This window comes from Gymnoscopelus microlampas, assembly GCF_963454915.1.
Source record: "Gymnoscopelus microlampas genome assembly, chromosome: 21".
Taxonomy (NCBI): Eukaryota; Metazoa; Chordata; class Actinopteri; order Myctophiformes; family Myctophidae; genus Gymnoscopelus; species Gymnoscopelus microlampas.
This window is the reverse complement of record NC_139958.1, coordinates 34,822,107-34,849,378: the sequence shown is the minus strand read 5'-3', so window position 1 is coordinate 34,849,378 and position 27,272 is coordinate 34,822,107. Positions and strand designations below refer to the sequence as shown.

Genomic DNA, 27,272 nt, shown 5'->3' with positions numbered 1-27,272 from the left:
AATTCCACCTTACTGTGGACATGCATGCTTGAGATTTTTTATTTTGAAATCATTTGTAGTTTTGGAGATATTTAACTTTAAGCGCCCCATTCATTGTCGATGCGGCAATGGACATTTAAAGGCAGGCTTACAACTACATACTTACGCCTAGTAACCTCATTCATACTTTAAAATGTTCGTCTTACTCTGGACATGTTTGCCTGAAAAGGAATCTTTGAAATGTTGCATAGTTTTAGAATTGTACTCCTTTAAAAGTTCAGAGATTTAGAATGGAGGCGGATGGAAGGTTAGGGTTAGGCTATAGGGACCTCAAAAAAACACGTTCACCTAGAAACTCCATTCACAGTTCAAAAATTCCACCTTACTGTGGACATGCATGCTTGAGATTTTTTCTTTTGAAATCATTTGTAGTTTTGGAGATATTTAACTTTAAGCGCCCCATTCATTGTCGATGCGGCAATGGACATTTAAAGGCAGGCTTACAACTACATACTTACGCCTAGTAACCTCATTCATACTTTAAAATGTTCGTCTTACTCTGGACATGTTTGCCTGAAAAGGAATCTTTGAAATGTTGCATAGTTTTAGAATTGTACTCCTTTAAAAGTTCAGAGATTTAGAATGGAGGCGGATGGAAGGTTAGGGTTAGGCTATAGGGACCTCAAAAAAACACGTTCACCTAGAAACTCCATTCACAGTTCAAAAATTCCACCTTACTGTGGACATGCATGCTTGAGATTTTTTCTTTTGAAATCAGTTGTAGTTTTGGAGATATTTAACTTTAAGCGCCCCATTCATTGTCGATGCGGCAATGGACATTTAAAGGCAGGCTTACAACTACATACTTACGCCTAGTAACCTCATTCATACTTTAAAATGTTCGTCTTACTCTGGACATGTTTGCCTGAAAAGGAATCTTTGAAATGTTGCATAGTTTTAGAATTGTACTCCTTTAAAAGTTCAGAGATTTAGAATGGAGGCGGATGGAAGGTTAGGGTTAGGCTATAGGGACCTCAAAAAAACACGTTCACCTAGAAACTCCATTCACAGTTCAAAAATTCCACCTTACTGTGGACATGCATGCTTGAGATTTTTTCTTTTGAAATCATTTGTAGTTTTGGAGATATTTAACTTTAAGCGCCCCATTCATTGTCGATGCGGCAATGGACATTTAAAGGCAGGCTTACAACTACATACTTACGCCTAGTAACCTCATTCATACTTTAAAATGTTCGTCTTACTCTGGACATGTTTGCCTGAAAAGGAATCTTTGAAATGTTGCATAGTTTTAGAATTGTACTCCTTTAAAAGTTCAGAGATTTAGAATGGAGGCGGATGGAAGGTTAGGGTTAGGCTATAGGGACCTCAAAAAAACACGTTCACCTAGAAACTCCATTCACAGTTCAAAAATTCCACCTTACTGTGGACATGCATGCTTGAGATTTTTTCTTTTGAAATCATTTGTAGTTTTGGAGATATTTAACTTTAAGCGCCCCATTCATTGTCGATGCGGCAATGGACATTTAAAGGCAGGCTTACAACTACATACTTACGCCTAGTAACCTCATTCATACTTTAAAATGTTCGTCTTACTCTGGACATGTTTGCCTGAAAAGGAATCTTTGAAATGTTGCATAGTTTTAGAATTGTACTCCTTTAAAAGTTCAGAGATTTAGAATGGAGGCGGATGGAAGGTTAGGGTTAGGCTATAGGGACCTCAAAAAAACACGTTCACCTAGAAACTCCATTCACAGTTCAAAAATTCCACCTTACTGTGGACATGCATGCTTGAGATTTTTTCTTTTGAAATCATTTGTAGTTTTGGAGATATTTAACTTTAAGCGCCCCATTCATTGTCGATGCGGCAATGGACATTTAAAGGCAGGCTTACAACTACATACTTACGCCTAGTAACCTCATTCATACTTTAAAATGTTCGTCTTACTCTGGACATGTTTGCCTGAAAAGGAATCTTTGAAATGTTGCATAGTTTTAGAATTGTACTCCTTTAAAAGTTCAGAGATTTAGAATGGAGGCGGATGGAAGGTTTTGGGACCTCAAAAAAACACTTTCACCTAGAAACTCCATTCACAGTTCAAAAATTCCCCCTTCTGTGGACATGCATCCTTGAGATGTTTTACTTTGAAATTATTTGTAGTTTTTGAAATATTTAACTTTAAGCGCCTAATGCATTGTCAATGGCAATGGATATTTAAAGGGAAAAGGGTACAAAGTTGTCAAGGCTAAGTTAACAGAATAAGTCAGAACCTCTGTGGTGCAGTGGTTTAGATACAGGACCTGCAACCAGAAGGTTACCGGTTCAAATCCAACCAGGACAGGTCTCCAACAAATACCTGACTCTTGCACCTTTATCTGATCTTTCACTGAACAGCGTGTAAGACACCATAGAAAGTATGTACCATGATGGAGCAGTGGTTAAGATTCAGGCCTTACACACTGAAGGTCCTGAGTTCAAATCTCGCAAGGACATCTTTCTAACTTTTACCTGGGGCTTTTACCTTTATATAATCTTTCAGACAAATTCCACGCAAGTCAACAGAACATGTAAGGACCTCTGTGGTGCAGTGGTTTAGATACAGGACTTGCAACCAGAAGATTCCTGGTTCAAATCCAACTGGCACACTTTTTTTTCTTTCCCAAGACTCAAGACCCAAAAGAGTCTTGAGTCGAACCAATTACTCCCGCGGAGACATCAAATTTCTCTTTTGGGCCATGAGTCCCAAGACTCAAGGCCCAAAAGAGAAATTTGATGTCTCCGCGGGAGTAATTGGTTCGACTCAAGACCCAAAAGAAGGTGAACTGACTGTAATGATTCAAAATGTCATATATAGAATAGAAACCCCATTCAAACTTTAAAATGTTCATCTTACTGTGAACATGTTTGCCTGAAAGGGAATCTTTGAAATGTTTAATAGTTTTAGAATTGTACTCCTTTAAAAGTTCAGAGATTTAGAATGGAGGTCGATGGACGAATTTGGGACCTCAAAAAAACACTTTCACCTAGAAACTCCATTCACAGTTCAAAAATTCCACCTTACTGTGGACATGCATGCTTGAGATTTTTTCTTTTGAAATCATTTGTAGTTTTGGAGATATTTAACTTTAAGCGCCCCATTCATTGTCGATGCGGCAATGGACATTTAAAGGCAGGCTTACAACTACATACTTACGCGTAGTAACCTCATTCATACTTTAAAATGTTCGTCTTACTCTGGACATGTTTGCCTGAAAAGGAATCTTTGAAATGTTGCATAGTTTTAGAATTGTACTCCTTTAAAAGTTCAGAGATTTAGAATGGAGGCGGATGGAAGGTTAGGGTTAGGGTATAGGGACCTCAAAAACACACGTTCACCTAGAAACTCCATTCACAGTTCAAAAATTCCACCTTACTGTGGACATGCATGCTTGAGATTTTTTCTTTTGAAATCATTTGTAGTTTTGGAGATATTTAACTTTAAGCGCCCCATTCATTGTCGATGCGGCAATGGACATTTAAAGGCAGGCTTACAACTACATACTTACGCCTAGTAACCTCATTCATACTTTAAAATGTTCGTCTTACTCTGGACATGTTTGCCTGAAAAGGAATCTTTGAAATGTTGCATAGTTTTAGAATTGTACTCCTTTAAAAGTTCAGAGATTTAGAATGGAGGCGGATGGAAGGTTAGGGTTAGGCTATAGGGACCTCAAAAAAACACGTTCACCTAGAAACTCCATTCACAGTTCAAAAATTCCACCTTACTGTGGACATGCATGCTTGAGATTTTTTCTTTTGAAATCATTTGTAGTTTTGGAGATATTTAACTTTAAGCGCCCCATTCATTGTCGATGCGGCAATGGACATTTAAAGGCAGGCTTACAACTACATACTTACGCCTAGTAACCTCATTCATACTTTAAAATGTTCGTCTTACTCTGGACATGTTTGCCTGAAAAGGAATCTTTGAAATGTTGCATAGTTTTAGAATTGTACTCCTTTAAAAGTTCAGAGATTTAGAATGGAGGCGGATGGAAGGTTAGGGTTAGGCTATAGGGACCTCAAAAAAACACGTTCACCTAGAAACTCCATTCACAGTTCAAAAATTCCACCTTACTGTGGACATGCATGCTTGAGATTTTTTCTTTTGAAATCATTTGTAGTTTTGGAGATATTTAACTTTAAGCGCCCCATTCATTGTCGATGCGGCAATGGACATTTAAAGGCAGGCTTACAACTACATACTTACGCCTAGTAACCTCATTCATACTTTAAAATGTTCGTCTTACTCTGGACATGTTTGCCTGAAAAGGAATCTTTGAAATGTTGCATAGTTTTAGAATTGTACTCCTTTAAAAGTTCAGAGATTTAGAATGGAGGCGGATGGAAGGTTAGGGTTAGGCTATAGGGACCTCAAAAAAACACGTTCACCTAGAAACTCCATTCACAGTTCAAAAATTCCACCTTACTGTGGACATGCATGCTTGAGATTTTTTCTTTTGAAATCATTTGTAGTTTTGGAGATATTTAACTTTAAGCGCCCCATTCATTGTCGATGCGGCAATGGACATTTAAAGGCAGGCTTACAACTACATACTTACGCCTAGTAACCTCATTCATACTTTAAAATGTTCGTCTTACTCTGGACATGTTTGCCTGAAAAGGAATCTTTGAAATGTTGCATAGTTTTAGAATTGTACTCCTTTAAAAGTTCAGAGATTTAGAATGGAGGCGGATGGAAGGTTAGGGTTAGGCTATAGGGACCTCAAAAAAACACGTTCACCTAGAAACTCCATTCACAGTTCAAAAATTCCACCTTACTGTGGACATGCATGCTTGAGATTTTTTCTTTTGAAATCATTTGTAGTTTTGGAGATATTTAACTTTAAGCGCCCCATTCATTGTCGATGCGGCAATGGACATTTAAAGGCAGGCTTACAACTACATACTTACGCCTAGTAACCTCATTCATACTTTAAAATGTTCGTCTTACTCTGGACATGTTTGCCTGAAAAGGAATCTTTGAAATGTTGCATAGTTTTAGAATTGTACTACTTTAAAAGTTCAGAGATTTAGAATGGAGGCGGATGGAAGGTTTTGGGACCTCAAAAAAACACTTTCACCTAGAAACTCCATTCACAGTTCAAAAATTCCCCCTTCTGTGGACATGCATCCTTGAGATGTTTTACTTTGAAATTATTTGTAGTTTTTGAAATATTTAACTTTAAGCGCCTAATGCATTGTCAATGGCAATGGATATTTAAAGGGAAAAGGGTACAAAGTTGTCAAGGCTAAGTTAACAGAATAAGTCAGAACCTCTGTGGTGCAGTGGTTTAGATACAGGACCTGCAACCAGAAGGTTACCGGTTCAAATCCAACCAGGACAGGTCTCCAACAAATACCTGACTCTTGCACCTTTATCTGATCTTTCACTGAACAGCGTGTAAGACACCATAGAAAGTATGTACCATGATGGAGCAGTGGTTAAGATTCAGGCCTTACACACTGAAGGTCCTGAGTTCAAATCTCGCAAGGACATCTTTCTAACTTTTACCTGGGGCTTTTACCTTTATATAATCTTTCAGACAAATTCCACGCAAGTCAACAGAACATGTAAGGACCTCTGTGGTGCAGTGGTTTAGATACAGGACTTGCAACCAGAAGATTCCTGGTTCAAATCCAACTGGCACACTTTTTTTTCTTTCCCAAGACTCAAGACCCAAAAGAGTCTTGAGTCGAACCAATTACTCCCGCGGAGACATCAAATTTCTCTTTTGGGCCATGAGTCCCAAGACTCAAGGCCCAAAAGAGAAATTTGATGTCTCCGCGGGAGTAATTGGTTCGACTCAAGACCCAAAAGAAGGTGAACTGACTGTAATGATTCAAAATGTCATATATAGAATAGAAACCCCATTCAAACTTTAAAATGTTCATCTTACTGTGAACATGTTTGCCTGAAAGGGAATCTTTGAAATGTTTAATAGTTTTAGAATTGTACTCCTTTAAAAGTTCAGAGATTTAGAATGGAGGTCGATGGACGAATTTGGGACCTCAAAAAAACACGTTCACCTAGAAACTCCATTCACAGTTCAAAAATTCCACCTTACTGTGGACATGCATGCTTGAGATTTTTTCTTTTGAAATCATTTGTAGTTTTGGAGATATTTAACTTTAAGCGCCCCATTCATTGTCGATGCGGCAATGGACATTTAAAGGCAGGCTTACAACTACATACTTACGCCTAGTAACCTCATTCATACTTTAAAATGTTCGTCTTACTCTGGACATGTTTGCCTGAAAAGGAATCTTTGAAATGTTGCATAGTTTTAGAATTGTACTCCTTTAAAAGTTCAGAGATTTAGAATGGAGGCGGATGGAAGGTTAGGGTTAGGCTATAGGGACCTCAAAAAAACACGTTCACCTAGAAACTCCATTCACAGTTCAAAAATTCCACCTTACTGTGGACATGCATGCTTGAGATTTTTTCTTTTGAAATCATTTGTAGTTTTGGAGATATTTAACTTTAAGCGCCCCATTCATTGTCGATGCGGCAATGGACATTTAAAGGCAGGCTTACAACTACATACTTACGCCTAGTAACCTCATTCATACTTTAAAATGTTCGTCTTACTCTGGACATGTTTGCCTGAAAAGGAATCTTTGAAATGTTGCATAGTTTTAGAATTGTACTCCTTTAAAAGTTCAGAGATTTAGAATGGAGGCGGATGGAAGGTTAGGGTTAGGCTATAGGGACCTCAAAAAAACACGTTCACCTAGAAACTCCATTCACAGTTCAAAAATTCCACCTTACTGTGGACATGCATGCTTGAGATTTTTTCTTTTGAAATCATTTGTAGTTTTGGAGATATTTAACTTTAAGCGCCCCATTCATTGTCGATGCGGCAATGGACATTTAAAGGCAGGCTTACAACTACATACTTACGCCTAGTAACCTCATTCATACTTTAAAATGTTCGTCTTACTCTGGACATGTTTGCCTGAAAAGGAATCTTTGAAATGTTGCATAGTTTTAGAATTGTACTCCTTTAAAAGTTCAGAGATTTAGAATGGAGGCGGATGGAAGGTTAGGGTTAGGCTATAGGGACCTCAAAAAAACACGTTCACCTAGAAACTCCATTCACAGTTCAAAAATTCCACCTTACTGTGGACATGCATGCTTGAGATTTTTTCTTTTGAAATCATTTGTAGTTTTGGAGATATTTAACTTTAAGCGCCCCATTCATTGTCGATGCGGCAATGGACATTTAAAGGCAGGCTTACAACTACATACTTACGCCTAGTAACCTCATTCATACTTTAAAATGTTCGTCTTACTCTGGACATGTTTGCCTGAAAAGGACTCTTTGAAATGTTGCATAGTTTTAGAATTGTACTCCTTTAAAAGTTCAGAGATTTAGAATGGAGGCGGATGGAAGGTTAGGGTTAGGCTATAGGGACCTCAAAAAAACACGTTCACCTAGAAACTCCATTCACAGTTCAAAAATTCCACCTTACTGTGGACATGCATGCTTGAGATTTTTTCTTTTGAAATCATTTGTAGTTTTGGAGATATTTAACTTTAAGCGCCCCATTCATTGTCGATGCGGCAATGGACATTTAAAGGCAGGCTTACAACTACATACTTACGCCTAGTAACCTCATTCATACTTTAAAATGTTCGTCTTACTCTGGACATGTTTGCCTGAAAAGGAATCTTTGAAATGTTGCATAGTTTTAGAATTGTACTCCTTTAAAAGTTCAGAGATTTAGAATGGAGGCGGATGGAAGGTTAGGGTTAGGCTATAGGGACCTCAAAAAAACACGTTCACCTAGAAACTCCATTCACAGTTCAAAAATTCCACCTTACTGTGGACATGCATGCTTGAGATTTTTTCTTTTGAAATCATTTGTAGTTTTGGAGATATTTAACTTTAAGCGCCCCATTCATTGTCGATGCGGCAATGGACATTTAAAGGCAGGCTTACAACTACATACTTACGCCTAGTAACCTCATTCATACTTTAAAATGTTCGTCTTACTCTGGACATGTTTGCCTGAAAAGGAATCTTTGAAATGTTGCATAGTTTTAGAATTGTACTCCTTTAAAAGTTCAGAGATTTAGAATGGAGGCGGATGGAAGGTTTTGGGACCTCAAAAAAACACTTTCACCTAGAAACTCCATTCACAGTTCAAAAATTCCCCCTTCTGTGGACATGCATCCTTGAGATGTTTTACTTTGAAATTATTTGTAGTTTTTGAAATATTTAACTTTAAGCGCCTAATGCATTGTCAATGGCAATGGATATTTAAAGGGAAAAGGGTACAAAGTTGTCAAGGCTAAGTTAACAGAATAAGTCAGAACCTCTGTGGTGAAGTGGTTTAGATACAGGACCTGCAACCAGAAGGTTACCGGTTCAAATCCAACCAGGACAGGTCTCCAACAAATACCTGACTCTTGCACCTTTATCTGATCTTTCACTGAACAGCGTGTAAGACACCATAGAAAGTATGTACCATGATGGAGCAGTGGTTAAGATTCAGGCCTTACACACTGAAGGTCCTGAGTTCAAATCTCGCAAGGACATCTTTCTAACTTTTACCTGGGGCTTTTACCTTTATATAATCTTTCAGACAAATTCCACGCAAGTCAACAGAACATGTAAGGACCTCTGTGGTGCAGTGGTTTAGATACAGGACTTGCAACCAGAAGATTCCTGGTTCAAATCCAACTGGCACACTTTTTTTTCTTTCCCAAGACTCAAGACCCAAAAGAGTCTTGAGTCGAACCAATTACTCCCGCGGAGACATCAAATTTCTCTTTTGGGCCATGAGTCCCAAGACTCAAGGCCCAAAAGAGAAATTTGATGTCTCCGCGGGAGTAATTGGTTCGACTCAAGACCCAAAAGAAGGTGAACTGACTGTAATGATTCAAAATGTCATATATAGAATAGAAACCCCATTCAAACTTTAAAATGTTCATCTTACTGTGAACATGTTTGCCTGAAAGGGAATCTTTGAAATGTTTAATAGTTTTAGAATTGTACTCCTTTAAAAGTTCAGAGATTTAGAATGGAGGTCGATGGACGAATTTGGGACCTCAAAAAAACACTTTCACCTAGAAACTCCATTCACAGTTCAAAAATTCCACCTTACTGTGGACATGCATGCTTGAGATTTTTTCTTTTGAAATCATTTGTAGTTTTGGAGATATTTAACTTTAAGCGCCCCATTCATTGTCGATGCGGCAATGGACATTTAAAGGCAGGCTTACAACTACATACTTACGCCTAGTAACCTCATTCATACTTTAAAATGTTCGTCTTACTCTGGACATGTTTGCCTGAAAAGGAATCTTTGAAATGTTGCATAGTTTTAGAATTGTACTCCTTTAAAAGTTCAGAGATTTAGAATGGAGGCGGATGGAAGGTTAGGGTTAGGGTATAGGGACCTCAAAAAAACACGTTCACCTAGAAACTCCATTCACAGTTCAAAAATTCCACCTTACTGTGGACATGCATGCTTGAGATTTTTTCTTTTGAAATCATTTGTAGTTTTGGAGATATTTAACTTTAAGCGCCCCATTCATTGTCGATGCGGCAATGGACATTTAAAGGCAGGCTTACAACTACATACTTACGCCTAGTAACCTCATTCATACTTTAAAATGTTCGTCTTACTCTGGACATGTTTGCCTGAAAAGGAATCTTTGAAATGTTGCATAGTTTTAGAATTGTACTCCTTTAAAAGTTCAGAGATTTAGAATGGAGGCGGATGGAAGGTTAGGGTTAGGCTATAGGGACCTCAAAAAAACACGTTCACCTAGAAACTCCATTCACAGTTCAAAAATTCCACCTTACTGTGGACATGCATGCTTGAGATTTTTTCTTTTGAAATCATTTGTAGTTTTGGAGATATTTAACTTTAAGCGCCCCATTCATTGTCGATGCGGCAATGGACATTTAAAGGCAGGCTTACAACTACATACTTACGCCTAGTAACCTCATTCATACTTTAAAATGTTCGTCTTACTCTGGACATGTTTGCCTGAAAAGGAATCTTTGAAATGTTGCATAGTTTTAGAATTGTACTCCTTTAAAAGTTCAGAGATTTAGAATGGAGGCGGATGGAAGGTTAGGGTTAGGCTATAGGGACCTCAAAAAAACCGTGGACCCCCATATGAAAAGATGTAATGCCAGACAGATTTATATTTAAAACTTTTTAGAAAAATCGTCAAGGAGTCAGAGTCAGAGTCATTTTATTTGCCATTTGTAGTGAACTACATTGGAAATGGGGTGCAAGAGCTAAAAACAATTAAAAAACATTTACAAGACATTGATACAAAAGGTACAAAAAAGACATCAACAATTCATAGAGGCATGAGGAAATAAATACGAGAGGGACATGAGCATTTTTGGATACACCTTGGACCAGTCCTTCCTTAACCTTCTTTTTTGTTGTTAATCAAAGCAGAGTAAATACTGTAAGAACACTGAAGTGGAGAGAGGTAGCAAATAGCTGAGCCTGTTAAGACGCTGTCTACATGAAACAGACGATGCGGGTTCAACCCCCACTCTACTCTTTATTAACCTGAGGCTGACTTCCAGAAGAACAACCATTGCTCAGTGACTCACAGCAGATGTCTCCAAGTATTGTTGAAACATTCTGTTGTATGTTAGCCTTCAGTTAGTAAAGTTGAATACTTCAGCATTTAATTATTAAATGCGCCATGCATGCAATGTTGAGATTACATGGAATTCATCTATTTATATATCTGCAGGGGGTCGCCGTTACTCGCGGCGGTAAGGGGTGTGTTTTTGGGGCGAGCGTTCCTTAAAAGTCGATAAGCAAACTCAGAATCAGGCTAACGACTAGCCTGAATTAACATGCTGCACGCGCTGAAGCTGCGTAATGCTATCGTCAAAGATGTTTACAGAAACGGGAGTTTACCTCCCGTTTCTGCGTGACGTAGGTGAACACGCCTTTTTAGGAGACCGGAAGCAAGTTGGAGTCCAGTACGCAGAAACGGGAGGTAAACTGGAGATTGCGTATCGTGCAAAATTAACCATCTTTGACGATAGCATTACGCAGCTTCAGCGCGTGCAGCATGTTAATTCAGGCTAGTCGTTAGCCTGATTCTGAGTTTGCTTATCGACTTTTAAGGAACGCTCGCCCCAAAAACACACCCCTTACCGCCGCGAGTAACGGCGACCCCCTGCAGATATATAAATAGATGAATTCCATGTAATCTCAACATTGCATGCATGGCGCATTTAATAATTAAATGCTGAAGTATTCAACTTTACTAACTGAAGGCTAACATACAACAGAATGTTTCAACAATACTTGGAGACATCTGCTGTGAGTCACAGAGCAATGGTTGTTCTTCTGGAAGTCAGCCTCAGGTTAATAAAGAGTAGAGTAGAGTGGGGTTTGAACCCGCATCGTCTGTTTCATGTAGACAGCGTCTTAACAGGCTCAGCTATTTGCTACCTCTCTCCACCACAGTGTCTTTACTCTGCTTTGATTAACAACAAAAAAGAAGGTTCCTTGACGATTTTTCTAAAAAGTTTTAAATATAAATCTGTCTGGCATTACATCTTTTCATATGGGGGTCCACGGCCAAATATTTGGGGGTCCTTCACATGAAAAGGTTTGAGAACCACTGTGATAAAAGAGGCAGCCATAGGTGAATTCAATAAAAGAGAGATCACGCCAATTTGAAACAAGAAAATGTTTATTACAAAACTTTAAACAGATTTGGCGATTAGACTCCATCGCATTTAAACGTGCATAGATGAATAGGAACGAAAGCCCCCATGGAGTCTAGACGCTGGTGGTGGCAGTGCAGAAGAATCGACCTCCCTTCGGCTCTTGAACATCTGAGGTGGAGCTGGGGATGGAGGTGGGTTGCTGTTCGCCGACTGAAAGGAGAATGACAGTTTAGCGGCAGTGATATTTGATAGAGTGGAGCCCGATCGCTGATTGGCTGGCTGCAGATTGGGCGTGCTCGCTAGATTTGTGAATGGAAAGATACTGACAGCGTGGGAACGGAAGTGACGCAGACAATAGCGATGCGCTCCCATGCAGCCTTAGATCTTCTTTATTGAATTTGCACTTAGAGCTACAATGGGCACAGTGTCTGTCTGGTGAGCAGAGGGTCACAGGTTCAAGACCCGACTACGGCAGTGTGTCTCTCAACTGCTCTCTGCTTCATGTAAAATCCTGCTGCAAGCAATTATGTATCCGAATATTTTCAAAAAGCACTGAAATGTTAAAACTAGCGTTTCTAAGAAGGGGGAGTATGTGACACAGATGAGTTTGATTGTGTTACACACTTGGATAGAAATTTTCCAGTGTGCAGGAATTTAGGTGGTTTATTTATCTCTGTAAACATACAGACAAAGGCACATTAGAGCAACACTTCCACTCGTTGCAAACTCTGGTCCTAATCTGAACAGCATCATATCACAATATCAATAATATCAATAAGGTGCATCTTCTTATTTGCATCTGACACTACAACAGTCAATACTCTCACTCACTGTGGACATGTTCATCTCAAGCATGCATGTCCACAGTAAGGTGGAATTTTTGAACTGTGAATGGAGTTTCTAGGTGAAAGTGTTTTTTTGAGGTCCCAAAACCTTCCATCCGCCTCCATCATAAATCTCTGAACTTTTAAAGGAGTACAATTCTAAAACTATGCAACATTTCAAAGATTCCTTTTCAGGCAAACATGTCCAGAGTAAGATGAACATTTTAAAGTATGAATGAGGTTACTAGGCGTAAGTATGTAGTTGTAAGCCTGCCTTTAAATGTCCATTGCCGCATCGACAATGAATGGGGCGCTTAAAGTTAAATATCTCCAAAACTACAAATGATTTCAAAAGAAAAAATCTCAAGCATGCCTGTCCACAGTAAGGTGGAATTTTCGAACTGTGAATGGAGTTTCTAGGTGAACGTGTTTTTTTGAGGTCCCTATACCCTAACCCTAACCTTCCATCCGCCTCCATTCTAAATCTCTGAACTTTTAAAGGAGTACAATTCTAAAACTATGCAACATTTCAAAGATTCCTTTTCAGGCAAACATGTCCACAGTAAGATGAACATTTTAAAGTATGAATGACGTTACTAGGCGTAAGTATGTAGTTGTAAGCCTGCCTTTAAATGTCCATTGCCGCATCGACAATGCATGGGGCGCTTAAAGTTAAATATCTCCATAACTACAAATTATTTTAAAAAAAAAGTTTCTCAAGCATGCATGTCCACAGTAAGGTGGAATTTTTGAACTGTGAATGGAGTTTCTAGGTGAAAGTGTTTTTTTCTGGTCCCAAAATCGTCCATCGACCTCCATTATAAATCTCTGGACTTTTAAAGGAGTACAATTCTAAAACTATTAAACATTTCAAAGATTCCTTTTCAGGCAAACATGTCCACAGTAAGATGAACATTTTAAAGTATGATTGAGGTTACTAGGCGTAAGTATGTAGTTGTAAGCCTGCCTTTAAATGTCCATTGGCCGCATTGACAATACATTGGGCGCTTAAAGTTAAATATCTCCAAAACTACAAATGATTTCAAAGAAAAAAATCTCAAGCATGCATGTCCACAGTAAGGTGGATTTTTTGAACTGTGAATGGAGTTTCTAGGTGAAAGTGTTTTTTTTTTTGAGGTCCCAAATTCGTCCATCGACCTCCATTCTAAATCTCTGAACTTTTAAAGGAGTACAATTCTAAAACTATTAAACATTTCAAAGATTCCTTTTCAGGCAAATGTCCATATTAGGATGAACATTTTAAAGTTTGAATGGGGTTACTAGCAGTAAGTATGTAGGATTAGTAGCCTGTACTCGTTTCCCTTTAAATGTCTATTGCCGGTCTATGCATGATTCTTACCTTTTTCCGCACAAAGGTAAAGGTCAGCCCCCCTTCTCTCAGATGTTTTACATTTTATCGTCCAAGTCATTTTCAACGACGGGTTGAAACAAGCGTATAAACTCGCTTTCTTAGTCAGCCTGTGGCCAGGACGGGAGTACAGACAAGTTCGGGTATTGAGAAACGGCCACCGTCTCTTCGTAGTCTTGAAGCGTTATTTTGTGTTAGCCTTCAGTTAGTTAAGTTGAAATACTCCAGTATTTAAAGCTTCATTATGTAACTGTCCTGCACGACCCTGCTTTTGCATTTGAGACAACATGTAGTGCGGAAAGGAATGAGACCATACCGTCATGACGTCAATTACGTCACAACAAAGTCGAAGATTTATGGATATCTAAAAACACAGATTATACACACAAAAAAAAACAGGATCTTGTTTCTTGAGTCCTTAACTTCATTAAAATAAGATCTGGTTGCAAAATCGGCGAAATGTCCCTTTAACAGAGTGACAATGACATATCACATGAGTCATTGTGAAACAATTATGATTCATGGTCACACTCTATTTCAGTAATATAATTAAATTGATTATATCTTACTGTATTTATTTCATTTTATTTGAATGCAGGGTCATTAAAATGAGTCCACATACAAACACGTGTGTTGAATTAACTGTGGAAAAACTTTACACTTATTTACATTTCACATCACATTTGTCATTGTGTAAAATGATCTAAAACACAGGATGAGCACTTGTTAGTGACAGGTTACTTTTGGTCAAAGCGGGGATCGAACTGGCGACCTTGGGATCCATACTTCCCCTTCTTAGAAATGCTAGTTTTAACATTTCAGTGCTTTTTGAAAAAAATCGGATACATAATTGCTTGCAGCAGGATTTTACATAAAGCTGAGTTAGAATTGCATCCATTCCCTTCTCCCCCCCTGCCTTCCCCCCTTATAGTCCAATGTTCCCCAGCTTCATGGCAGAAAGCAGTGAGATTCAGCCGGTACTAATGGCGCAGCAGACTAAGTCAGAGTCACAAGGACTAGCATTGCTAGGACTAGTCGAACTATTTGCGTGTAGAAGGGTGTTGCGTAGATGTTGCCTGTCAAATCCCAGTGTCGGGTACCGAAGATCATCCCATCCATGCGTGAGCATGGTGGGCGCGGGGGGGGGGGGGGGGGGGCGTGTCCCCTGTGGTTTCCAGACAATAAAGCGGAGGATTTATAGAAAAAATATAAACGGGCAGCTGAAATATTACAGAAAGATTGAGAGAGAGAAGGGTGGGGCCAGATTGGGGAAGAGGTGGGGCCAGAGAGAGGGAAACACGTTTTTTGTCTTTTTGACTGCCGACATGAAGTCCAAGATCCACACTGAATTTCATTTGTGGTTAAAACGGTTTTCTTTTCCCCCTCGATTTGTGAATTCCTTTGGGCTGATTGAGAAACAGCTGTTCAGCCACTACACTGGTGAGACTGTGTGATTATGCACGTTCAACTGACAGCCAGTACAATATCTGTCGCTTGTTGACGGTCGTTCTTCAATTCATGTCAGGACAAAACAAAGCCTTAAGTGTTCCTTTTTGACTTGCCTTCCTTTTCATAAAGTCACTCATTTACATAACAATGAATACAAATCAGACAGTAATTACAACGACAAATAACTTTTTATTAAATCTTTTTTTCTTCAGATTTTCTTTTTTCCTTTAGTTAGTCATAGCTGCTCCAACACGTGTATTTACAAACAATGGCCTTTTGTTTTTTTTTGTAGAAAATTCTCGTGAGGAATTGAGCATGGAAAGAGATATTACAATAGCCTAGAGAAAAAGTAGGGAAAACAGACACAAAGTAGGCGAGTATTCTGGGACTTCGGAGAGGAACAAGGACATGGGATGGGACTGGTGTTGAGACAAGGGACAACACTACAATATTACACTTCCTTAAAATGGACGTGCCTTTCCCGACACAGTACTGTACGTCTCATCGGCAGGGACAAAAACACGCCCCATAAAACCTTTTGCTAGCAGCAACACGATTATTCACCGACAACATACCTTGCGTTGAAAAGCAACGCTACCCATGCTTGACACTTGGAAATTAATAATAATTAAAAAAAGATGACATAATGTTTTTAAGAATGTACAGAGGATGGAGAATGGACATTGGGGGACTTGGTACAGGCATAGAGGACATGGTCACACAGATAAACCAGGGCCACAGTGGTGTTAGCTTCAGGCTACATGGTACCAAAGTCAGGTGAAAAAGAGTCACTCCAACAAACTCCCTGCCCTGATTTTAGCACAAACACTGTACATCAAATTTAGCAAGGAGAGTGAACTCCAGAAGTTATCCCTCCCCCCCATTTATTTAACTGTTTAAAAAAAAAACATTGCGTACAATATACCTAAAGAAAAATAGTCATTGCATCTCCTGAAGTTCAGCTCATACAACATTGTGGTGCATGTTAGCACAGCTTGGGCTGGAACAGAACAAGGTGACAGTTAGCCGGGACCAAAGCCAGCCAAGTATGAGGTCTCAAAAACCTTCTGTAAAAAAGAAATAACTAAATGAGATGCTTACTCTACTAATTCTGAAATAGGTAAAACGAAGAGGATCATGGAAAATTCATCTGTGTGGTTGTTGAAATGGGCATGAGTGGAAAATGTTTATTTCCTTCTGCGGGCCGTTTTAATGAGGGCACTTGACCCCGACCCGACCAAACTGTATGTTTGATATGTGCACAAGTTTGTACAAAATGTTCCACCGTACAAACAGTATCTTGGATTTACAGATAGGCTGCAAAGTTGATCCTGTTTTCGTAAAAAAGACATAGGAAATAAAATTAAGCAGATATATATATATACATATATATATATATGACTTTTGTTTCTTCCTAAGAACGCCAATAATGTGTCTCAGTTAAATCGCCCTTCAAAAGAGGTGTGAAAAAAACTAAACTATCTAACACTGTATGTTACATAATAGACTAATTGTTGGATACACAGTATCCACAGAAATAATTGATTCATATTTCCCGTTGTGGCGTGTCTGGAGTGAATTCCTTCAGTGACAATGGTGTTTCTGTTGTTTTGTTGTGGCGAGGCAGAGAACGCCATTGAGCTGCCACTAACAGGTATATAGTGGCATTGTTTTTCAGCGGAAAACTAGCAGCGTTGTCTTTCAGCTGTCTCGGAGTGAACATTAACGCTCCAGTGATGCCAGGGGTGGTGGTGGGTGGATATAGGATATATTTACCCTATGTTTCTGCCTTAAAAAAAGAAAAAGAAAAAGAAGAACATTACTATTGATCTCAGCAGGAGCACTATACAACTTCATCTCTCCTAACCCCTTCTCTGTCTCTCTTTCCATCTCCTCCTCTCTCTCCCCTGGTCCACTGGTGCTAGAATTTCAGTTGGCCCTCGGTGAACAGGACACCACTCTCTCTCTCCCCTGCCGCTGAATCCAACCATGGGCTGAACAGAACACCTCCCTCCCCTCCCCCTTCCTCCTATCTCTCTCACTCCCGTCTATCCCTCTCTCCCCCTTTTTTTTCCATCTCTGTTGGTGGTCGATTTTTCATTCCAGAAATAACCTGTGCGAGGGTGCCCCCCGGTATAGAGTCTGTGTGGAGTCGCGGACGCCACTTTACACGACATCAAAGGGCGGGCAACCGAATCACGCCCCTATCCCACCCCCCCCTCCCTCACCGCGGGGTCTCTGCTCTGGAGCGCGGTCACTGTCACTGAACCCCTGCCTGCCACTGAAACGTTGTGCTGTTTTAACATGAGGAAGTAATACGCCAATCACAAAACGAAAAAAAAAAAAACGAAAAAAAACCTTCAAGCTGCTTTAAGTCACGTTAAGCATGGACATATCCCTGAATTTTGTAGGAAATTTGTCTGTATATACATAATTGTAATTGTGTTATGGCAATTATTAGCAAAAAAAAAAAAGTAACGCTAAGAAGTAAAACAAACAGACTTATACATTGTGTGCCTTTCATTATGACGAATACAAAACACAAATACGTATATAAGATTTCTACACCCTGATAGCACATCAGATTAATTATTTTTCTGGGTTAAAACACAAGTAAAATCTGTCTATTTCACTCAGCTTTGAGTCCAAACAGGTACAGATATTGTATACAATATGCTGCAAGATTGTATCAAATGAACCTTTTGCAATATGATCTACCTAAAATGGTGTGGGTGTGGAGTGTATCTTGTTAGAACAATATTCTACCGTACTGTAGTTACAGAGATGAAATCAGAACAGAGGAAACAAAGCACAAGGACCTCACAATAAATAGGAAAATACATTTGCCTGGCAAAATACCGTCATCGACTTCTACACTTCCTCTCGCATATACACCCGTGTTGGCTGCTACACTTGAATTACGTGACTCGTTAAAAAAAAAGAAAAAAAAGGGGGAAAAAAATACATTAATCGATCGCTAAGGTTCACCTCCTATATCTGAACACAAAGTACTAAAAACGTGAGTGCTTCTTTTAAAACTTCTCTTTCTCATTCCTCTCCAAGAGGATCCTCCATGCACACAGTCTGTGAGATAACAAAAAAATCCATTCCGCTTCTCCTGAGCGCAAAGTTCTACCTGTCCGTCCGTCGGGGCTCGCTCTGTTCCGGCGGCAACAAGAGGCTCTTCAAAAACGTAACAAGGTGTCCTTTCTTTCCTTTCCATTGGCCAGTAGGTCAGTAATCGTGGTCGTTGTTAGGTTGTGTTTTTTTCTCTCCTCGCCATTGTAGGCTGATCTCATCAGTCTTAGGACTGGTTCAAAGCTCCCGTAGTCTTCCACTGTTGTTGTAAGACTCCATCGCACTACTAGGGTTACGCTTCTGATGCATTCTGGTTAGACTGTTAGCGATGCCATGATTGTGTTTAATGTCTGTGTTTGAATTTACTGTGTGTGTGTGTGTGTGTGTGTGTGTGGCTGTTTGTCAGAACGTGTGTAAACGTTCCCCTCTGTGTTACGCACACGTACGAAGGTGTCGCGCACCGAAAATAGACAATCTACAAGCTTATAGATCAGCTATTTTCTGCACACAACACAGTCTTACTACGAAGCATTAAAAACCAGGCTGTATTTTGTGTACACCTGGGAGCATGATTGTGTGTATGTTTAATATAATGGGGGGGGGGGCACGGAAGGTGAGTCACCCAAAGCTAATTGATTTGGGACACCGTGACCGTTGGCATCCGCCGGAAAGCAAAGGACACACTAATTGGCAATTCTCTTCCCAATATCACAAACAAAAGAAAAGGCTTCTCCCATGGAAGTCCCTATACCTCTCCTCCACCGAGAGAGAGAGAGAGAGAGATTGTCTGACAAGTTTTTCAATCTTTTTTTTTCTTCTCCTCCTTTCTTTTTCTTATTTTCTTTTAAAAGTGCTCCTTGGGGGGGAGGGGGGGATTGGGGGGGGGGGGGGGGGGGGGGGGGGGGGGGGGGGGGGTGGCCTGTGTGGTCCAATCAGGACAGTCCGTTCCCAGAAAAAAAATCTCTCGGGGAAAACCAGAGTGTGCTATGAAGACAAGATGGCCGCCAGGAGGAGCAGGGCGCCGAGCTGGAGGAGGGAGGTCTGGAGGCGGCCCACGGAGTTGACGTCTCCCCGAGAGGGCTCGGCCGACTCGTGACTCGTATCGTCTGGACGGGAACGGATGAAAAGGAGAAAAAGGATGATTAGCGTTAAAAAGGTGAGATAGAAGTGTGCCATGCATTCATTTAAACTAACAAACTGGGACATTGATATGATTCTGCACGTTCATTTTTGTCATTTAACGCCGCAATCCATAACGTTTGCGTCCTACCCGGGGTTAGAATAAGGGTCCCCCTGCGTTAAGTGTTTTTAAATGCATTTAATTTCTTTAGCTTTGACGTAGAGCATGTTTGGGAAAGGCAAGTTATTGCCATTTGAGTTTCATGCAATACTGCTTTTCAACCAGTAGGCGTCCTACCCGACAGGAGGATCTAAATGTCAGTTGGAGAGACCACCTCCAACAGCCACCGTTGTGTTAGTTATGTGTTACTCTATTCTATTAACATACTCTAAACGTAGATTTTAACCAATTTATATGGTATAAAAAATGTTTTTAATGGGTATGACATGCTTGCGTTTCTAAAAACTGAAATTGTGAGAATTCAAGTTTCTTAAAGGGATAGTTCACCCAAAAATTATATCGATTAGTCACCCAATGGAGACTTGAATTCATGGATATTTTTTGATAGTTTTCGTCGCATTCCTAAGCCAATAATTTGAAGACCAGAGGACCGGTAGACAGCGGTTCCGCTAGGAGACACAAAGGAGACTCTTTGTGTCTCCTACCAGAACCGCTGCCTGTCATCAAATTATTGGCTTAGGAATGAGACAAAAAAATATATAATATCCATGAATTCAAGTCTCCATGGGGTGACTAATCGATAGGAAAAAAAAGTCATTTTGAGGGTGAACTATCCCTTTAAACACGAAATAGGCGAAGAGAGTTGTCACATCAATTTTCTCTGTGAGTGACTGTACTAGTAGCTTAGCAACTACAATATTTCTGTGGCCACTGTATAGGCTTTCACATTCGCCCTCTCTCACGAGAAAGGTTCCTGGTTTGAAGCCAAGGCAGAAATATTGAATCATGTGTTTTGACTGTTACCGGTTCAGGGGAGGGAAGAGCAGCCGCCTGGGAATCGGAAAGTTACCGGTTCGAGCCCAGCGCTGAGTCAAAGTCTCCCTCGAGCGAGACTCTGAGAATGTCTAATTGCTCCCATGAGTGCCGCTCAGTAGCTGCCCCGTTGCTCCTAACAGTTAGGATGGGTTAACCCATTAAGTCTGTCATTTTAGATTTGAACCACTTTAACCATTATTTTATACTTTGGGCTATTCAAAAATAGCAGAACTACAAGTTTCTTTGCGCGGCATGAGCTTGTAGATCTGATATTTTTGAAAAATCGTTAAAGTTTGTGCAAATCTTTGAATATATATATATATTTAAAGCAAACATTTGTTGGGGGATTCTACAAACGATGCTACCTCCTAACAGTTGTTTTGAAAAAAACTTATGTTGCTATGATATCAGTGGTTCTCAAACTTTTTCATGTCAAGGACCCCCAAAATGATAGGTATTTGGCTGCTCCATCTCAACATATTATGTTCCAGAGACCCCCATGCAGAATTTGAGTCGAGTTAAAAATGTTGTTTCAAAAAATATTATAATTCAAAGATTTGCACCAATTTTCACGATTAAAAGAAAATCTACAAAGATCTACAAGCACTCGGTGCAGCGCTACGAGCTTGTATATCTGCTATTTTTGAATAGCCAAAGAAATCTAAAATGACGGTTGGCGAAAGGGCCTCTCTGTGTGGAGTTTGCATGTTCTCCCCGTGTCCCCTAGGGTAGGTACCCTCACAAAAACATGCAGTAATCCTGGTCACTATACTGCCTCCCCCTGGTCAGCTGGGGACGCCTGATGGAGGGGAAAGGAACTGGTTGGAATAACGTGTTCCTTCCACACGCTACGTCCAACCAGGGAAACTCCCCCCTGTCAGGTGATAAGAAGCGGCTTGCTAGCTCTCATGCATTGAAGGAGGCATGAGCTCGGCTCTATGCTCTCCCTAGGCTGGCAGAGGGAGTGTAGCGCCCAGAATGACTTAGATAATTGGCACTGGGTGAAAAAAATGGGTTACAAAAATCATGGGATAAAAAATGTAGTAAAAAAAAAATACATCTAAAATGACACAGATGCTTTCCCGGATTAAATGGGTCAAAGCCAGGTATGGATGCGCTCGGTCTTTGAAACCATTCCCTTCCTTTCTGGGAGAACAATCAGGGACATCAGAATCTGTTTAGATTTCCGAGAGACAACGGAGTGTTTGTTATGCCCTTGCACCGTGCAAATCTCAGTTCAGACATGCTCTCCATGCACATGCGGGCACACAAACAACACATACACAAGTGTCAGTGCGGAAATACATACTGTACAGCAGTGCAAAATTGTACTTGAGTACAAGCACTTAGTTACTTTCCACCACTGCTGTACAGTACAAACATACAGTTAAAAAAACAAGCAGTCTCACACACACACAATGGTGCACAACCAGGAAGGCAAGCCTTAACAACAACACAATACAAACCTCGAGGTTCTAGGGAATTGTGAATCCTCTCGTCAAAATCGACGCCTTCCTGCACGGTCACCGAATTCTTCACACAATTGTCTGCACCAAAAGGAGGAGAAAGCAGAGACGTGAAGATTAGACGAGTCAGACGTCATTCACTTTGGAGGCCAGACGCGACAGAAGAGAATGGATAAGAGAATGGTTATGGAATACAGAATGCAATATTCTCCTGGAAATCCACTTACTCGCAGGCCTGACGAACACTTTGAGACGAAGACAGCTCCTTCTACCCCTGTCGTCAATAGTCGAGGCTGCAAACAAAAACACCAAACACTGTATTAGAATAGAAATCATTCCGACATGGCTTTTGACACAATGCTGAAAAACCCGTCCTTCACAGATCCAACTTCACCAAAACAAAAACAAGACTCTTCCAAGGTCACCTCCAGCATTTCGGTTGCATTCCACGACATGTTGCGTCTCGCGTCTCGAAATAGAACAATGGGTTCTGGAAGGTTCTCAATTATTGATAGTAATGGCAACAAAATGGAGCTTTACAGGTCTGTAAATCGGAGAGTGTAAAAATGGAACCAAATTGACCGGTAAGGGTCAACCGAAGGACGAGAGCCATTTTCAGAGAAAATGTTTAATGGGGGGTCGGTGCCTGATGCATATCAAACTGGGGGTCCTTGACATTAAAAGTATTGAAAATCTCTGACTGTTTTTTTGCCGTGCTCTTCTCTGACCCCTTGCTCCCCCGACCTCTGGGGTCTGTTCATGAGCACCTTTAACCTGACCTCTGTCACTTCCTGTTGCCCGACCAGTCGCTCAAAACTGCTTTTACCGGCCACACACGCACCCACACACACACACCCACCCCTGTGTGAATGTACAGTGTGTGTGTGTGTGTGTGTGTGTGTGTGTGTGTGTGTGTGTGTGTGTGTGTGTGTGTGTGTGTGTGTGCTTGCGTGCGTGTGTGTCAGTGGTAGGGCATTCACGAATAGTGATTTTTAGTATTCGAATTATTCGACCTATAAGTATTCGAATATTCGATTAATCGATTTGATTATAAAAAATAAAATAATAAAAAAATAAAAAATAAAAAAAATAAAAAGTTTTTTTTTTTTTTTTTTTTTCAATGACATTGATGACTGGACTCAAGGAATGCGAGTTGACGTCACACCAGAGCTCACAGCTGCGTGTCTGCTGCAGAAAAGCCACTAAAAAAATATATATATTAAAAAAAAAAAAAAAAAAACTTTTTTTTATTTTTATTTTTTTTATCGAATAATCGAATAGTGGTTTGATAGTCGAATAGTCGGTTTGATAGTCGAATATTCGAATATTCGATTATTCTGTTAATGCCCTAGTCAGTGGTGGAAAAAGTACACAAATGTTTTACTTAAAGACGCACTGAAGTGACATTTTCGGTCATTTTATTTTGAAGGTTCAGCCCGAAACGTTGGCTCAACGACTCTAAACCAATCAGAAGGTCCCATCCCTTCAGGCTATGGGACGTTGGATCTCAATCACTTCAGCCGTGCTGGCACACGGCTAGTGTTTGTTTACAAGTGAGAGAGAGACGGCCAGTGAAGCACGTTTGCTACTACCTGGCTTATTTCGAACCTATAATGTTTTCAGATACATATTTTAGTGTGCAGATGAAGTTTAAAATGAGTAATACACTCATCTTCAATGAGATTCAAAACGGAGTACAGTATCTCTGTAATTAAAATCAGCTGTGTTTGAAGAACGTGCAGCTATGGGAATCAAACAGGTGCATGTAATCAAGATTCATTTATATTCGTGAAGGCTGTATTATGTCATCACGCAGCACGTTTTCGTTTACAGGAAGTAATTAAGATTGGCTTTTTAGGGACTTTAGATGTAAAAATTCACAAAAATTGTTTTTTTACATTTTTTTTGGCATCTATTGTTAGGTATGCCCATATGATGGCCACGGATATGCTCTAAAAGTGTGAAAAACATATTTTTCATTTCACTACACCTTTAAGTAAAAGTATCAATACTGCAATGTAGAAGTACAGTACTCTGTTAAAAGTCTGGAATTCAAAATGTACTTGAGTAAAAGAACTAAAGTATTGGTATCCAAATGTACTTAAAGTACCAAAAGTAAAAGTACTAAAATGTTTGAAAATAGACGATCTACAAGCTTGTAGACGGCTTTTTTCAAATAGCCTAGGTATAAAATAAGGCTAAAGTGATTAATGTGTGTTTTATAATGTAATACTTTGTCTGCAAAGTAACTAAAGTTTTCAAATACTTTTAATTGTTGTGGAGTAAAAGTACAACATTTGCCTCCGAGATGTAGTGGAGTAGAAGTAAAAGTATAGACAATTGGAAATACTCCAGTAAAGTAAAAGTACCTCAAAATTGTTTAAAAAAAAAGTACACACTACTTGAGTAAATGTACTTGGTTACTTTACACCACTGGTGTGTGTGTGTGTGTGTGTGTGTGTGTGTGTGTGTGTGTGTGTGTGTGTGTGTGTGTGTGTGTGTGTGTGTGTGTGTGTGTGTGTGTGTGTGTGTGTGTGTGTGTGCGACTGTGTGTGTGCCTGTGCATTCACAACTATGCACATCTGCGTACACACAGGAGGATCACTATATCACTGCTCCACAGCTACTTTCACTGGACGGATTCTTCCACCAGCGGTAATAAATTCCTGATAAAAGTAAAAAAGCCCGGGTCAGAATTCCCTCCATGCCGTTCCAGGACGGAGACTTAGGCTCACATTTCAAAGGCACTTATCAGATGGCGGGGGCGGCTATGAAACAAGATAAAAATCATCTTTAGAACCCGATGATGAGAGTTATGGCCGCTGCCAAGGGGCGGGGGGGTGGGGGGGGGGGGGCGGAGACCTCGTATCTCCACGTTTCAACTTTTGTGCGTTTTTTCTTTTTTTGGCGTAAATTAATCCGTTTAGACCCGGGAACGCAGCAGCCGTGTGTCATTTTGAGATTTTCTTTGGGCTATTCAAAAATAGCAGATCTACAAGCTCGCGGCGCGGCACCGAGTGCCGCGCCGCGAGCTTGTAGATCTGCTATTTTTGAAAAATCGTGAAAATGTGTGCAAATCTTTTTTTTAACTCATTCTCTGCCTAGAACGACTAAAACGACTTCTGTCCATTGACCCAAAGACCAAGGAGATATGATTTTTCGAAGACATAGACTCCCATCCACTTCCTTGTTAACTTAAAACTTAAAAATTCTGTATCTCGGCTCCTGAGTACTTTTTTTTTTTCAATGAAAAATATTGGCAGTGTTCAAACGCGGCCAGAAATAATTCTGGCAGTGAATGAGTTAAAGTAGCGAAGACAGCCGATCTACAAGCTCACACGATGCCGCGACTGTGACTAAATAATAATAACTACATTGGAACCCTTTTTTGAACATTTCCTGAAAAGTTAGTTTTGGACATGCAAGGGGTGGAAACCTCAAAAAGCACCAAAACTGTTACTTTTCAGGATTCAAACAAAAAAAAACAATAGCAAAAGTAGCAGATCTACAAGCTCACAACGCGTCGTTTGTGGATCTGCTGCTTCCGATGCTTTTCTGTAGACGCCGCAGTATGATCAACTAGGGCGTTAATTTACAGAATAGAAAAACATAAATATGGAGATAAGAGGTTTCTACCCAACAGCTATGATATAGGAACCGAGGCAGCAGACGGGGCAAAGCGATGGGGAAGGGAGGGGGGGGTCAATCACGTCGCTTCTGTCTGTGTCAGCAAGTATCGAGTAACTTAGCTCACACACCCCGACAGTGGCTGGAACTTCTCTATCTCTCATTGTATGACTCTGTTTGTTACACCGTACAATTCTGAGAGTAAAAAGGTGCTGTTAAGTGATATTGAACAAAAAAAGTATTTTGTTAAAAATTAAAGCTCTATATTCTGATAGTAATTGCTATATATATATATATATAAGTGTTTGTTCAGTAACAGGGGTCTTCCCCGTCTCTCCAGCTCTTTATTCAAACACAAAATACATTTTAAAGGTAGGACACCACTTTCCTCCAATCAGGGGAGAGTTCCACTCGTTTAGCCTGCATCCTGTGTGAGTTCTCTCTCCTGATTGGATCAAATTTTGCCCCGACCTACTACTTTTTCTGTTTACTGTAGAGTTGGTTCTCAAAGTGGGGGTCCTTGGGGGGGGGTTCCAGAAATGTATTAATGTAGCATCACAATACTTTTGAACCACTTTAACCTATTATACTTTGGCTATTCAAAAATCGGGAACATTTGTAACTCAAACCTTTGCTTCTGGGGGGGGGGGGGGAGTGAATTATACATCTGGTCTCTCTCTCTCCCTCTCTCTCCTCTGTTACTTACTGTACACAACAAAGCCCTGAGAGTTCATTTGAACTACGATACCCGATCTATACGTTTGGCGCATGGCGATTCGCGACCGACTTCGTAGAGCCGATCTACAAGCTCACAACGCGCCACGTTGTGTGACGCATCGTGAGCTTGCAGATCGGCTGTTCCTGGGTGTGCGAAAAACCCGTCTGGCGAAGCGAGCGTAAATCAGTGCTTAGAGTGTGTGTACGAATGGAACCAAATGTACTAAAAGGTGCATGACCAGCTGCAACACTTGATCCATGCAGCATTAGTCATGTCTTCCAGCATGCTGTGTCAGTGGTGGATGAAAGGAGGACTGATCTTTGATTTAAGCACATTCAACCCGGGAACGCATCTCTGTCATTCTCATAGCGCGGCGCTATGAGCTTTTAGATCTGTTATTTCTTTCTAAATCGTGAAAAAAAAAAAATGTTTTAAAGCGAACATTTGTAACTCAAATCTTTGCATCTGGAGCAATTTTCACGCTTTTTCAAAAAATAGCAGATCTACAAGTTAGATCTACAAGCTCATAGCGCGGCACTGCGCTTGAATATCTGCTATTTTTGAATAGCCAAAGAAATCTTAAAATGACAGAGATGATGCGTTCCCGGTCTTAATGGGTTAACGAAAAGTAGAAATACTCTGTTACTGTTAAGTTAGTTCTGTATTCAAAACCTGCATTGTAAATTACATGAAAGCACAGATGAATGGTCCATTTCAGAATAATAAAATGACGTTATTGAATTTATAACGTCTCTGTCGGGTGGAAAACTTCTGTCCAAAACTGTTACTTTTCAGGATTCAAATTCAAAAATGGCAAAAGCAGCAGATCTACAAGCTCAAAACGCGCCGCTTCGCGCCGCGTTTTGAGCTTGTAGATCTACTACTTTATACTCTTGTGCGACGCTGTAGTATGATC

The 27,272-nt window shown here is 40.2% G+C and overlaps 1 protein-coding gene across 2 annotated transcripts in view; it reads right to left on the bottom strand.

Moving 5' to 3' along the window:
- Nucleotides 1-17,585: 17,585 nt before the first annotated feature.
- The window catches only part of LOC311038071 (ephrin-A5b-like), a 96,142-nt gene continuing 86,455 nt past the window's right edge, over nucleotides 17,586-27,272 (bottom strand). The window contains exons 3-5 of one of the 2 annotated variants that reach the window (XM_084047382.1): nucleotides 22,239-22,304; nucleotides 22,012-22,098; nucleotides 17,586-19,535 (exon numbers count right to left, since the gene is read on the bottom strand). In XM_084047382.1, the coding sequence (XP_083903508.1) occupies nucleotides 19,414-19,535; nucleotides 22,012-22,098; nucleotides 22,239-22,304 (275 nt within the window). In that variant the 3' untranslated portion in view covers nucleotides 17,586-19,413. The remainder of the gene's footprint in view (nucleotides 19,536-22,011; nucleotides 22,099-22,238; nucleotides 22,305-27,272) is intronic. The other variant, XM_084047383.1, reaches the window with a different exon arrangement.